At 48.1% G+C, this 13,116-nt stretch overlaps 1 protein-coding gene across 1 annotated transcript; it reads right to left on the bottom strand.

Annotated features, from left to right (window-relative positions):
• Positions 1–212: 212 nt before the first annotated feature.
• LOC142902238 (putative G-protein coupled receptor 21) lies at positions 213–5,519 on the bottom strand. The gene has a single exon (XM_076047129.1). The coding sequence runs from the start codon at positions 5,010–5,012 to the stop codon at positions 3,912–3,914; it is 1,101 nt and encodes a 366-aa protein (XP_075903244.1). The 5' UTR covers positions 5,013–5,519; the 3' UTR covers positions 213–3,911.
• Positions 5,520–13,116: the final 7,597 nt, after the last annotated feature.

Genomic DNA, 13,116 nt, shown 5'->3' with positions numbered 1-13,116 from the left:
ATAATGCAATGGAGTACTGTACAGGAAACTATGAAGTTAAGAACAGATGGCAGTTTTAGGCAGTTTAATCCAATATGTCACGCGCTGAAGTAACGATTTCACTCAACAGATAAACTAATTTAAAGAAGTCAAACTGCATTTGGGCAGAAATCAATTTAAATGACATAAAACTTTAATGCTGCTGTGGCTCCACAGTGAAGACAGACACTGAATTAACAACACAAACTTTTTATTGAGGCAAAAATGATAGTAATAATAATAATAATATACATATAGATATTATCCACAAATTCATCGGTTCAATATGGCTCACAGTAAATCCACTTGAACTTGAGCTTCAAGATCAATGCTGCTCCTCGGCAACAAACCAACATTAACAAACTTGTAAGAAGCAGAGAACTTATCAACACGACCGTGTTCCACTACAAATCCATACTTCACCATGTACTGCTACAGTCTGTATAACATGATAAAGAGTTGCTTTTTCAATTCTTATTTCATTTCAATTTTTTTGCATAAAGTGTGAGAGGTCATACAGGAGTTCAAATCCAAGCTCCTTCTATTGTGTATTATCGTAATCAGAACTTCTTGGGTAATTACACAATAGTGCCACTTCATTTTCTTTCAAATACATTTTTTTTTTGTCCAAAGTCACTCGCTTAAACCACAGATAACAAATGGCTGCAGAGAATAAAAGCAGTTTGATGGATTTGTTGTGATTTGACCAGCAGCAACATGTATTGCACTGAATCCCACACATGAACATGTACAACATGTTATATTATACACATATTATACGCGTGTATAATATCAGAAGTGCTTCTGCTTCAGTTCAGTGCCTGTATATATTTTTCATCTCTTGACAATTGTCTCAATCGGATTATCTAACTCCAATATAAAATGCTTCTTATACAACCGATGATTTTTGGCTCTTTTTTTTTGTTGGCAGAAGTGCATCATTGTGCCCTGACGACAGCGTCAGAGGGAAAATAAAATGAAGAGGCTCGCCAGAGGGCGATTCTGTGGTGCCTCCTGCTCCAGAAAAACACGGACTCTTTAAAAAACGCGATAGGGCGGCTGTGTTGCACAACGGTAGTCGGGATGCCAGCACAAAGACGACAGTCAAGAAATTAGTTTTAGTGGCATCATGTGACGAGAGAATTTGACCCAGGATCATGCTAGTTAAAGAAAATCAGAAAGGGGGGCGGCGGCTTTTAGACTAACCACCCCAGCAGAGGATCAAGCACTCGGCCTGGAAGGATCATTTCAATCATCAGATATCACATTGACGACACACATTGTTTGTATAGAAAGTGTGGTGATTGAATGAAATGTATGATGATGTTCAAGCCACTAGCTTGCTGCACAGGAAACACCTTCTAAACCTTCTAATGTTCCACAGTGTTCAGCTGGAACCCTCACCAGACTTTTTGAAAGGAAAGGACTTTTGATATAACTTTGTAAATATAAACCGGACATGATGGAATCGTGGATTATGCTAGACAGCTCACGTAGGCTAGCTATTTGTGTTTGTGAGTTTGGTGGCCGGAAATCAGGTTGTCAGCAACACCAAGCAACTACACTTCATCTTTTTTTTTTTTTTTTTTTAAATGATCAGCTCGCCTTTTAAAAACTGCTGCACCACTGTTGCTCAGTTAGCGGTGAGCAGTGCAGCGAACTCTGCAAACTGCAAAGCTGCTGTCGTTGTCTATTGTCTCACCTGAACGAAACATGCAACAGTGTAAAGCCAAACACTTGGAGGAAAGACAACTCGGGTGCCTCTCCCGGAGATCCTGCAGGGCACTTAGACTTTGTGAAAAGATCCTCATCCATTTGAACACGCAGCATTTTTGACAGCCTGCTCAATACATTAGTAAAAGCAGTAAGCAGCACAAGTGGTTTGGGATTCATTGTCACAACTGACTGGAGGGCTTTTAGGAAGAGTGAAAGTCTGGACAGCTCATATTCCAAAGTTTGGACTGTTCAAAGAAGAGCTGGTTCTTCCATGTCAAGGTCTTAGCATGTTTGTTATCTCAAACTATCTGATATGCAGTCATCATAATAACAATACCTGATTCCTATTTATTTTTTCTCTTTGCTGTTGCTGTTGGATTGCTTTGATCTGCTTTCTCGGTAAAGCGGTTCAATAAACCAATAAATCATTCCTAACAGCAACCAGGCTGACTTGCAGCTCATGAATCGAATTGAGATTTGCATGCTGTTTGCAAGACGTACATGGGAAAGTTTCACGTCAGTGGCAAGTTTGGTGTTCTTTGCCTTCGCCTCAACAGAAACGCAGCTGTTTGCCTCTGAGTCCGAATCCCAAGAACATGTCCGAATAAAAACCGCTAGAAGAAATTCTTTCAAGGTTTGCGGCTTCAGGTTTGAGTCCCCAGCCTGAAAAATCATCCTGCATAGTTTCATAGTTTCTTATATTTCCTTATCACAAATAGTTCAGTTGTCAAAATCAGGAGCAAGACGCTCGCATAACTGCTGTGTCACCGTGACTTTATAAAATTACAAACATTACAAACGAAACCTCACGGGCCCGGGATTTTTATTTATTTATTTATTTATTTATTTAATTCCTGCAGTGGGCTAAATGTGGAAACACTTTTCATTCTTCTCAGGGGCTACGGTCTCGAGTGCATCATGTCAGACCGCTCGTCTGTAGAAAAACAACTTATCTCATAACACTTTTAGCAACAGAGTCTATAAAATCCTGACGGACCGCTTTAAATCGGTCGGCAGCCAAACGTTCTCCCGGAGGACCTCAGCGAGTTAAAACACTTGAACTCTGAGGGGTATTTTCTACAATTTTCTTTTCTCCCTCTCTTAAAGGTAAAAGTTGCCATTGGCTCAAGAAAAGTGCAGTGACCCTCTAAGCTGACTGAGGTTGTGAGGGGCTTCCTCTCGCTGTGCTGTCTGAGGAGAGTTCAGCACCCGGAGGTGCACATCACATCACAATAGCGCGAGTCTCTTTTAGCGAGTCGGGAGGTGTGTACAGCGTACGTGGCTTGTGATTTAAGAGTCATGTTCAATTTCAAAGGCAAAAGAGAGAGACAGAAAGAGAGTGAGAGAGTGGGAGAGGTAGAGGGAGAGAGAGAGAGAGAGAAGATGGAAGCCCCGGAGGCTTTGCCAAAGAACTGCTGATCAACCTGAGGAGGACACATGAATAGAGAATGAAATTCTCCAATTAAATACAAGCATTCATCGTCTCGCAGAGGAGCATGTTCTGATAGCTTCAGCGGCTAAAGCTAAACTGAAGCTACGGAAACTAAATGAGACCCTGTAAACCATCCCATCAAAGAGAGGGACATGCACAAGATCTTTGTGGAAAGTCTATGAAACACACACACACATACACACGCGCACACACACACACACACACACACACACACACACACACACACACACACACACACACACACACACACACACGCAGCACACACAGATAGATGATTATTATTGATTTGAATTTGATCAGACGCTCGTTGACCTCCAGACTTTCCGCCACTGTGTGTTTCAAGTGTTGAATGTTGTTGTTGTGTTGTGTACCCTGAAACAATCAAGAAAACTTCAAGGTCTGAGTGTCCAGCTTGAGAGGATCAAGCAATCGATTGCATCAAAGTGGAAGGAACAACACCCGTCGCTGTGCTTTTCCTTTTTTAAATTCTTTTTTTTTTTTTTTGCTGAGGCTCGAACCCCTCGGCCCACTTTCAACATCAACGTCCAGCCACGATCCCCAGACTTCGTCTCCAGGTTGTGAAAAGCATTGGAGAGCAACTGGACAGAATTCACTCCGCCCTGTTTTCTCTTTTTCCAACCAACCGACACTGGAGCCATTTCCGGGCCGAAGCCAAAAACCAGGAGCCCCGGCCGAACGAACAAAACCCCCCCCCACCGCCGCGTCACACCTGGCAGCGGGAGTCGTTCGGCGGGCCGCCGACCACGACGGCGGCGCCGGCGGCCTTCTTGGCGTCCCGGCGGCGGCGGCAGGATGGCAGCAGCGGCCTGAAGAGGCGGCACAGGCCCTTCCGAAAGACGCTGTTGGAGAGGCTGTAGATGAGGCAGTTGCAGAAGCTGTTGCTGATGGCCAGCCAGGTGGTGAGGAAGGACGCCACCTTGTGGTGGTACAGCCCGGCGCTCTCCAGCAGGAAGTAGAGGATGTACGGCAGCCACAGCGCGTAGAAGACGCTGGTGATGCGGAAGAGCACGGTAGCGTAGCGGCGGTCCGGGCAGCCGCACTCCCCCCCGCCACCACTACCACCGCTCCCCCGCTCGCCCTCCGCCTTGGCGTTGAAGCGGGCGTGGCGCCGCGTGATCTCCCGCGTGTGCTGGCGGCAGATCTTGAAGATGCTGCCGTAGGTGAAGCAGACGGTGAGCGCGGCCGGCGCGTACAGCAGCGCCACGATGAAGGTGCTGAACGCCGGCCGCGTCGACCACGAGTCGGCGCACCAGCGGAAGACGTCGCCGTGGTAACCCGGCTTGCCCCAGTCCAGGAAGGAGGGCAGGAAGACGGCGGCCGAGTAGGCCCACACCAGGGCGATGCACGCCCGCAGCCGCCACGGCGTCACCAGCGTGGCGTAGGAGAGCGGGCGGGTGACGGCCACGTAGCGGTCCACGCTGATGCAGGCCAGCGACGCCATGGAGACGCTCTTCAGCACCGACACCACGTAGACGAAGGACTTGCAGGTGAGCTCCTCGTCCAGGCCGGGCAGGCGGCGCAGCAGCGAGAGCGACGGCAGCAGGCAGCTGACGCCCAGCAGCAGGTCGGCGTAGGCCATGGTCTGGATGAAGTGGCCGGTGGTGTGGCGGTGCAGCAGCGGCGCGCAGTGGAAGACGGCGACCACCAGAAGGTTGCCGCCGATGATGAGCACGGCGAGGAAGAGGACCACCGCCGCCTCCAGCACGCAGGTGTCCAGCCGCTGGGAGTAGCCCACCGAGCCCAGCAGGCAGAAGGCGGCGGGCGGCGGCTGGGAGCTGCGGTTGGCGTCCAGGGAGGAGTTCATGTCGGAGAGGGAGGGGGGGGGGGGGGGGGGAGAGCAGGAGGAGGACAGGGAAGAGGAGCAGAGGGAGGACGAGGTTAAAGAGGGAGTGGAGTGGGAGATGGAGGAGGCGAAGGGAGAGGATATGGTGGAGGAGGTTAGGGAGGAGGTGGAGGAGGAGGAAGAGGAGGAGGAGGAAGACGAGGATTGGTCGTCTCACTGGCAGGAAGCCGTCACCTCGTCACCCGAGTCCCCGTTTTGAATGCCAGGGTTGTTGGTCCCATGGTGCAGCCTCACACCCCTCCAGTGCTCCTCGCTACACCAGGCTGCTGCCACAACAAGCCCCCTCCAGCAGCGCCCGACAACAGGGGACGCCGGCCTGATGCTGCAGTGCAAACATCCTCACCTCCTCCCTCCTCCCTCCTCCGGCCCCTCCTCTTGCAAATCCTGAGATCAGCACAAGATCCACACATCCACTTTTGCCGGAGGACAAAAAAAAAAGAAGAATGAAAACAAAAAAAAAACTGAAAGGAGCAGTTCTGGTACTGAAACCAGGGAGGCTCGTCCTCAGCCAACCAGGCGGTCCGAAGCGGCTGCACCCGGTCCTGGAGTGGCCACCTCGGTTCTGGTCCCTCACCTGGAGATCAGCCCCAGGACCTCCAGCAGGGCGGCGGGATGGGATGAGACCTGGAGGTGGCGCCGACTTCCAGCCGCTTCCCAGTCGGGTGAGTCGGGAGTTGAGCTGCGATGGAGGAGGCAGGCAGCGAGGAGCGGCTGCTGCTGCTGCTGCTGCTGCTGCTGCTGCTGCTGCTGCTGCTGCTCTGCTCCGTTTGGCTGTGGCAGCGCCAGTGATGATGCAGCTCTGCTGCTGCTGCTGCTGCTGTCTCGTTCTCCTCCCCCTGCTCGCTCATTTACTCACGCTTAACACACACACACATACTCACACACACACACACACTCACACACACACACACACACACACACACACACACACACACACACACACACACACACACACACACACAGAGTGGCAGCGGTGGTCCCTCCCCTCCTCCTTTTTTTTCTCACGCGCGCATTTTCCCTCCCTTCCCTTCTCCTCCTTTTCTTTGCTTTTTTTCAGCCCTGTCTCTTTTGTCCAGCCCTTCTCCTCCTTCTCTTTCACACAGCCTCTCCCAGCGACTCCTCTTTCTCACGGCAACGTCCCTCCTTTCCCTCCTTCCTCTCTGCACCGGTTACTGTGTTTCAGCTACAAAAATACCTCAGCAGTGGGAAAATATTTCCTGTGTGTCCGGGTTGGATGGTGTTCAAATGAATACAGAATTGCCTAACAGCCTTTTATTTTGTATACTTAATTTCAAAAATAAAGCACTGAGAAAATGATTAAAAAAATACAGTACATATGCTAAAAATAGCAATAAACTGACAGCTTATCAAGTCCAGCCTCTGGCTCCAGCGCCCCCTGTAGCCATGAGAGCAGGAGAAGCTGGCATGGAAAATAAATAAATGAATAATGAAAATAATAAAATACATTTCCCGAAAAACTTTTGCTCTCAAGGCCCATTTGGAAGATGTAATGCCATCTAATGGTCAGAAAGCATATCGCTAATGTTCGGGGCTACTGGCAGTCCTTGTAAAATAAATCAACCAAATATAGCTGGTTAGTTTGCTCATTATTAGCCACCACAGTTGTGTGTTTCAGTGACTTATCTAATTATCTGTATTTATTATTTTTTTTTTAATTCTACGTCCACCTATAGGCTCCTTTAAATTGAGCCTTTCAATAGGAGCGATCGTCATCACATTATAATGGCTAAAGCCATGCCTCCAAGTGGATTCTCACTTTCACAGTCACTCCTCTGAATGTCCATCAGTGTCAGCAGCGGAACCTGACGTCTCTGCAAGATGTTCTTCACCCTGACACATTCATCACCCCCCCCCCCCTCCCCTTCTCCCATCGTGCATCCACCTTTGACCCCCCCGGTGTCTCCTGCATCCCCGCTTCCTCTCCTCCGACTCCTCAGAGGAGAGCCGCTCCCCCTCCCTGTCTGTCGGCCAATCAGCTGCGAGCAGGTTTCCTTCCCCGCATATACTGTCCGTGCCCACCCACGTGCAGAATTGCACAGGCATGCACGCACACGCACATGCACATGCACACACACACGCACGCACACACACACACACACACACACACACACACACACACGCACACACACACACACACGCACACACACTCTCTCTCTCTTGCTCTCCCTAGGAGGCTTTCCTCACGTATGCAATGAACCAATGTAAAAGGAACCACACAATACACACACACACACACACACACACACACACACACACACACACACACACATACACACACACAAGCACATAGGTACATGAGCGGCAGTAGAGGGTGTTCACATTTGTCCAGGATCTTTTGATTAGGGCAGAATTCCTGCAGTGGCCGATGATGAAGGGATGGATGAAAAATACCATAAAGAAAAATGTAAGAGAAAGCGAAAAAGAAAAAGTGCTGAGACTGAGAGGGCAAGACTCCAGACTCAGAACCAGCCCAGTGTGCATTTCATGCTTCTGTCATCTTGCTGCGCAGTAAGGCACGCGTACGTGCACACGCACACACGCACACACACACACACACACACACACACACACACACACACCTGGTCCTTGTTAAAGTGCAGCAGGACCTGCTGGTCTTCTTGGCAACAGTGAAGATGCAACAAACCAATACAACTCAACAACTAATGCAAGGGACCAGAGAGATGCAGCAAATTATTATTATAGTATAAACACTAATACCTGCTTTCTTTCTAAAAGATAATGTAACCGCAAAAATTATACTGTTTTTTAGACAATTTTTCATTTTTTTCCCCTAATTGTTGACAAACTAGATCGTAAATTTCAAATAGAACAAGATACGCTTGGTGACGAGTCCCATTGATAGCAAACACAGTTTCACTGGCTTCCCTTTCACTGGCTGTATTTGGTTTAGTTTGATAATGATGATGTTCCGCGATCGTCACATGGTTTTCAGTAGGAACAGGATCCCCGAGGCTCGCTGGAGCAGGCACCACATGACGTTCCACCGTGTTGCACAACGTCAAAAGTTGAGCAGGTCACTTGGCGGTACGGTGAAAACGCAGACCATCACCTCCTAGAAATTCGTCCCTACGTGCCTCACCCCCGTCGGGCGCGACTGCTGCGATGAACATGACTAACTTGACAACCGCCTCCTATGTTTTGTACAAATGGTGAGCAACGCTTTTCTACAACCTCCACGATGCCCAGAGCTTCCCAGTAAAAGATAAAAGATCCTCCACCAGCTCCTGAACTGCTTCTAACAGGTTGTTGTGCATGTGACACAGGAAGTGAACAGAAGGTTAGTTGCTTAAGATCCATCATAGAGAAGAAGGCAGATGTTTTGCGTAGTTTACAGTTGCTCCTATCGCTCTAACTGTGAAAAAGAAAAGCGTTTTTCAGAGTTCAAACGGTTGTTGTTGCTCTCAAAGGCGAGAAGAGCTAAAAGCTCGCAGAACAATGGTGTAAAGAGCAGATTTCAACCCTCCGTCTGCGGTCGGGAGGAGCCGAGTCTGTTAATGCCCGTGTCTGCAGCGGCCGCCTCATCAGATCAGAGGTGTGTTAGTGACTGTAACTGCCACAATATTACAGACTCTCCTCAACATAGACTTATTCTCCATTCTCCAGTTCGTGCCACCTTTGTGCATCTTCATAACCACGTGGCTGAAACTCAGCAATTGAAATGGAGCAGCAGTTCGCCCACCCTTCTCCGTTCACAGACCACGACCGCAATGCGGGGGAAAAAGCAAAATGTTCCCGTCACCTCTCTGCAGTAACCGGGGCCAACAGGCCAGGACCCCGAGAGCCGAGTATCAGGCCAGAGATGAATCATGCGTCATTCCCCCCCGGCTGCATCGTCTCCTGACTCACCGCAGAGTCTCTCCTGTGATGCGGCTCAAAGACAACTGGAGGGGTCAGTGGCTGAAAATCTCTCCCTTCCGGCGTGGGGGTGCTGGGAACACAGACGCCTTTCTTTTTTGTTTTTTGTTTGGTTTTGGCAACCATATGGAGGCAGCGGGGGAAGAGCGCCGCGTCTACACGCTTGTTTTCGCTTGTATTTTTCCAGGTCGCGGGTCAGAGGTCGCACATGTGCAGGAGGCAGAGCGCTGGTCTGACGGGAAGCCCGAAGATGCTCAGCCAGCTGTCGGTAACCAAGCAAACTTTGGGCTAGTGTTGGGTAGACATTATCAAGACAAGAGAGGATCAAGATTGAGACCAGACCAAGACTTCACATATCAAAGAAAAATAACAACAAAACAGAAAAAAATAGAAAACCGTAGCAGCTGGATTCTTGTCATTGTAATGTTGGCAGAGTCTTTACTGGTCTGGATGAAAAATCTCGAGTCCACCCAGTACGAGACCGAGACAAGACCCAGCTAAAATCCCTCCGAGTTCAAGACCGAGACCCTTAAGAAGTGGTCTGGAGACCAAGACCAATCTCCAGTGCTACACCACTACTGTGGGGAAACAGGTTGGCAACAAAGGCCACCTTGTAGCTCTTGACCTCATGCTTACGCTGCTGACAAAGTCCCACAGGGGAAGGATCTACCTCACCCCAACCCCCTCCACCAGGCCACCGCCAACCTCCATCCAAAAAAACACAAAATAAAAGACAAGCCAAAACAAAAAAGCCACAGTTGTGTCAGAGCCCCCGAGGTGAGGACTGTTTCGGAACATTCTGTCGTCATTAGCTGTGTTCCGCAGGCACACAGAAAACTAATTGGATTGAGGCGGCATTCGCTTGATGCACCGCAAAAGAAGGATCTTTTTTGCGAGTCATGTCCAATGTCTTCAATCTTCAGTGATTCTTTTTTATTTTATTTTTTTTTATCCAAGTGAGAGATGTTCTGGATGGATTCCAGGGATGCAGATGCCAGTTAAGAGAAAGATTAGGCAAAAATAAACCCAAATCACAAGAACATCTTTGAAGTAGCGACGTGATGCAGACCTTGTGATTGTAATTTGAAGGAAAAGAAAGTGACGGAGATGAAACACTGAGAGGGACCTGCTGCGGCTGCACCACTGCACACCATCTCCAGGAAGTGTTACTGGAAAAGCATTTTTTTTTTTTTAGAAAATTTGACTCTGCACTTTTCACGACCCAACTGGCTCATTTATAATTGATGCCCTCATTTATAACACATGGCATCATAAATTCACTCATCTTTGTCGGTTTGGTTTTGCTTTCTGTTAAGTTCTACTTTTTCCTACTACCCAGAGAAACCCTGTGACCAACAGGAGCTTCTGAACAAATTCAATTAAGCACGTGGCTCGTGGGTGATGGATCGGACCAGCGCCTCCAGCAGTCAGGACCTGCAGGGTGAGTCTGCACGCTGCTGCTGCTGCTGCTGCTGCTGCTGCTGCTGCTGCCTCTCAGCGAACGCAAAAACAAAAGTCAAAGGACGCACAAACACACAGCAGGGAGAGGAACCAGCTCATTCAAAGTGCAGTGGAAACCGAGGGGGGAGGGAGGGGTGTGAGAGTGAGTGTGTGTGTTTTTTTTGGAGGGGTTTGGTTCAGGTTGTTTTTTTCTAAGTCTATAAATATTTCTATTTTATTTTATAATTGTCTTTATTTATTAACATAATTTTCCTTCCTTCTTCTTCTTTTTCTTCAGCTTCAGGCGCACAAAATCAAAATCATGTGATGTGAGTTTTGAGGCTTTGTGCAGGTTGACTGACCTTCATTCATGCAGCGTTCCAGCCAATGTGACTTGTGGTGATTGTGCATCTCTTTTCAAAATACTTGGCTTTGTTTGGTGTTATCGATATTCCGTGTGTGTGTGTGTGTGTGTGTGTGTGTCATATCTTGGGCATCGTCTCCACAAGAGGACTGTGCACACGTCAGGGTTGCCGTGACCTGGACTCTGACACTCTAATAATAATTCCATTTGTTGAAAAATTATTCTCCAAGGTGTTTCTGAGTCCAGAGTCCCAACACTGGGACAGGTGGTTGATTCAGAAGAGGGATTTTTTTTTTTTTAGAAAAACACAATAGTGTTGAAAGACCCTTGACAATCGGGTTTAATCTGATTTTCTGTGGAGTTGTGAGTTGAATTTACAGGATCGCTGATCTCAAAGGAAATAATAGTAGCGTAGTCATCTTTACACACACAAAAATCCCATTTACAATCATACACACAACACACAACACACACACACACACACACACACACACACACACACACACACACACACACACACACACACACACAAAGAACCCTAAACATTTGGATGGAGGTAGTAACATTGCAGGCGCAAGGCAAGAAATGAAATAATCGATTAGTTCCGGACGGTGTTTCAGCACTTCGGCAGGTTCGGCAGAGTTACACACTTGGATGGTGAGCGAAACAAAGCAAAAGCCTCCAGCAAAGACGGTGAAGCAGGAGATCACACAGGGAGTGGACACTCGCGTGTCCACACACTGACCTTAAACACAACCAGACGGCCGTTCACCTCCTCAGGTTGTCGTCAACTTTAGAGATTCTTTGCAGGAAAAAATAAAATTTTAACAAATGTTTTGGGCCAATTGCTCACTTTGAGCGTATCATAAGATTCACTCTCTTACATTTTCAGTTTCACCCCATCTGCTCCTACAAAAACACACACACATAAAATTGACTCGTCTCAATTCAACAAATGCATTTTTGTTTGCAGAAAATAAACACTTTGGAAGATCAGACTGTAATCCATGGTGCTCACATCCGTGAAGGAAAACAACATTGTAGCCTTATTTCCTGTTTCGCCTGGTCACCTGGTTATCAGTGGTTCCCGCGCAAGATTTAAGCAACAGCCCCGCAAAAACCAGCCTTTGCAACCAAACCTGTGTGCAAAGTTTGCATGTGTAGCATTTTTCCATCCACCGGCACAAAGCAAGGCGCCGGGTAATTCAAACGTTGCCTGTATGATTTCCTGCGAGGCCATTAATCCGTACGAGAGCGGCCTCGCCATCGTTTATCCGCATGGAAAAGACGGCGGACGCGGCCCAGTGCGACTGCCAGCCGGCCAGCCGAGCGTTTAACTACCATAATCATCCTAATGACGTCTCATTGTTTTAACAGAGCGCTTGAGATGAGCCGCTTCCCTGCAGGTTGGACACGCTTCTCCAAACAAGCGCCGCAGCTAATGGCTCCCTGGACAGAGACCCACATTAGAATCAGATGAGCCTGACCGCACACGCGCTTACGCGCACAGACACACAAACACAAACTCACAACTGGTAGACGAGTGCTAATTTTAGCTTCTAATGAAATTCACAACCTCTTGAATTCATCTCCCGGCTGTGATTAAGGACCTTGCTGCGCGGCTGCTCAAGGGAGGCGGCGAGAACGTGCAGCTGGATTGTTGTTTTTTTCTCCACAGTGCGGCGGCAACTTCAGGGCTGAAGGTCCTTCAGCGATGCGAATGAACAACGCGAAAATGCAAATTTTTCGCCTGCAAATTTTTCCTGTACACACCTAGCGCAAAGCGAATATGTGTATAAAATTTGCTTAAAATTTTGCCAGTAGTTGGGAATGTCCATTGGACAATTTGAAGGACTGCTCCATCAAGGAAAGCAGCAAGGAAAGTTTTAGAGGGACGTCAACATCATGATGCCAACATCATTTTGATTGGTCAGAGGCCCTGCCGTTCGCCTTTTCGCCTCCGTAAAATTCGACACAGGAGCGAAAAAATAAGTCACTTTTTCGCTCTGTGGAAATTCGCTGCCGGTGTGGAAGGTTTCATTGACGTAAAGAGGGCTTTTTTTTTTCTTAAAAAAAAAAAGAAAAAGAAAATAGAAGAGAGAATTATTCGCCTCATAAATTCGCTCCTGTCATGAAACAGGAAAACCTCAGCCAGTTTCACCACACGACTTGTTTTCTCAATTAGCACAGCTGAAGTGTGCACAGACAGCAAGTGTGTGTGTGTGTGTGTGTGTGTGTGTGTGTGTGTGTGTGTGTGTGTGTGTGTGTGTGTTCGTGTGAATGCGTTTCGTTTCACATTCTTCTGCCAGGATGCCTGGATCACGTGCGCGGCCATGTGTCGGCTCCGCAGCCACAAGTCGATGT

The sequence above is a fragment of the Nelusetta ayraudi genome, unplaced genomic scaffold (assembly GCF_046127955.1).
Source record: "Nelusetta ayraudi isolate G7.1 ecotype Tasmania unplaced genomic scaffold, CSIRO-AGI_Nayr_v1 ptg000092l, whole genome shotgun sequence".
Taxonomy (NCBI): domain Eukaryota; kingdom Metazoa; phylum Chordata; class Actinopteri; order Tetraodontiformes; family Monacanthidae; genus Nelusetta; species Nelusetta ayraudi.
Note: the sequence above shows the minus strand (reverse complement) of the source record. Positions and strands in the feature narration are given on the sequence as shown.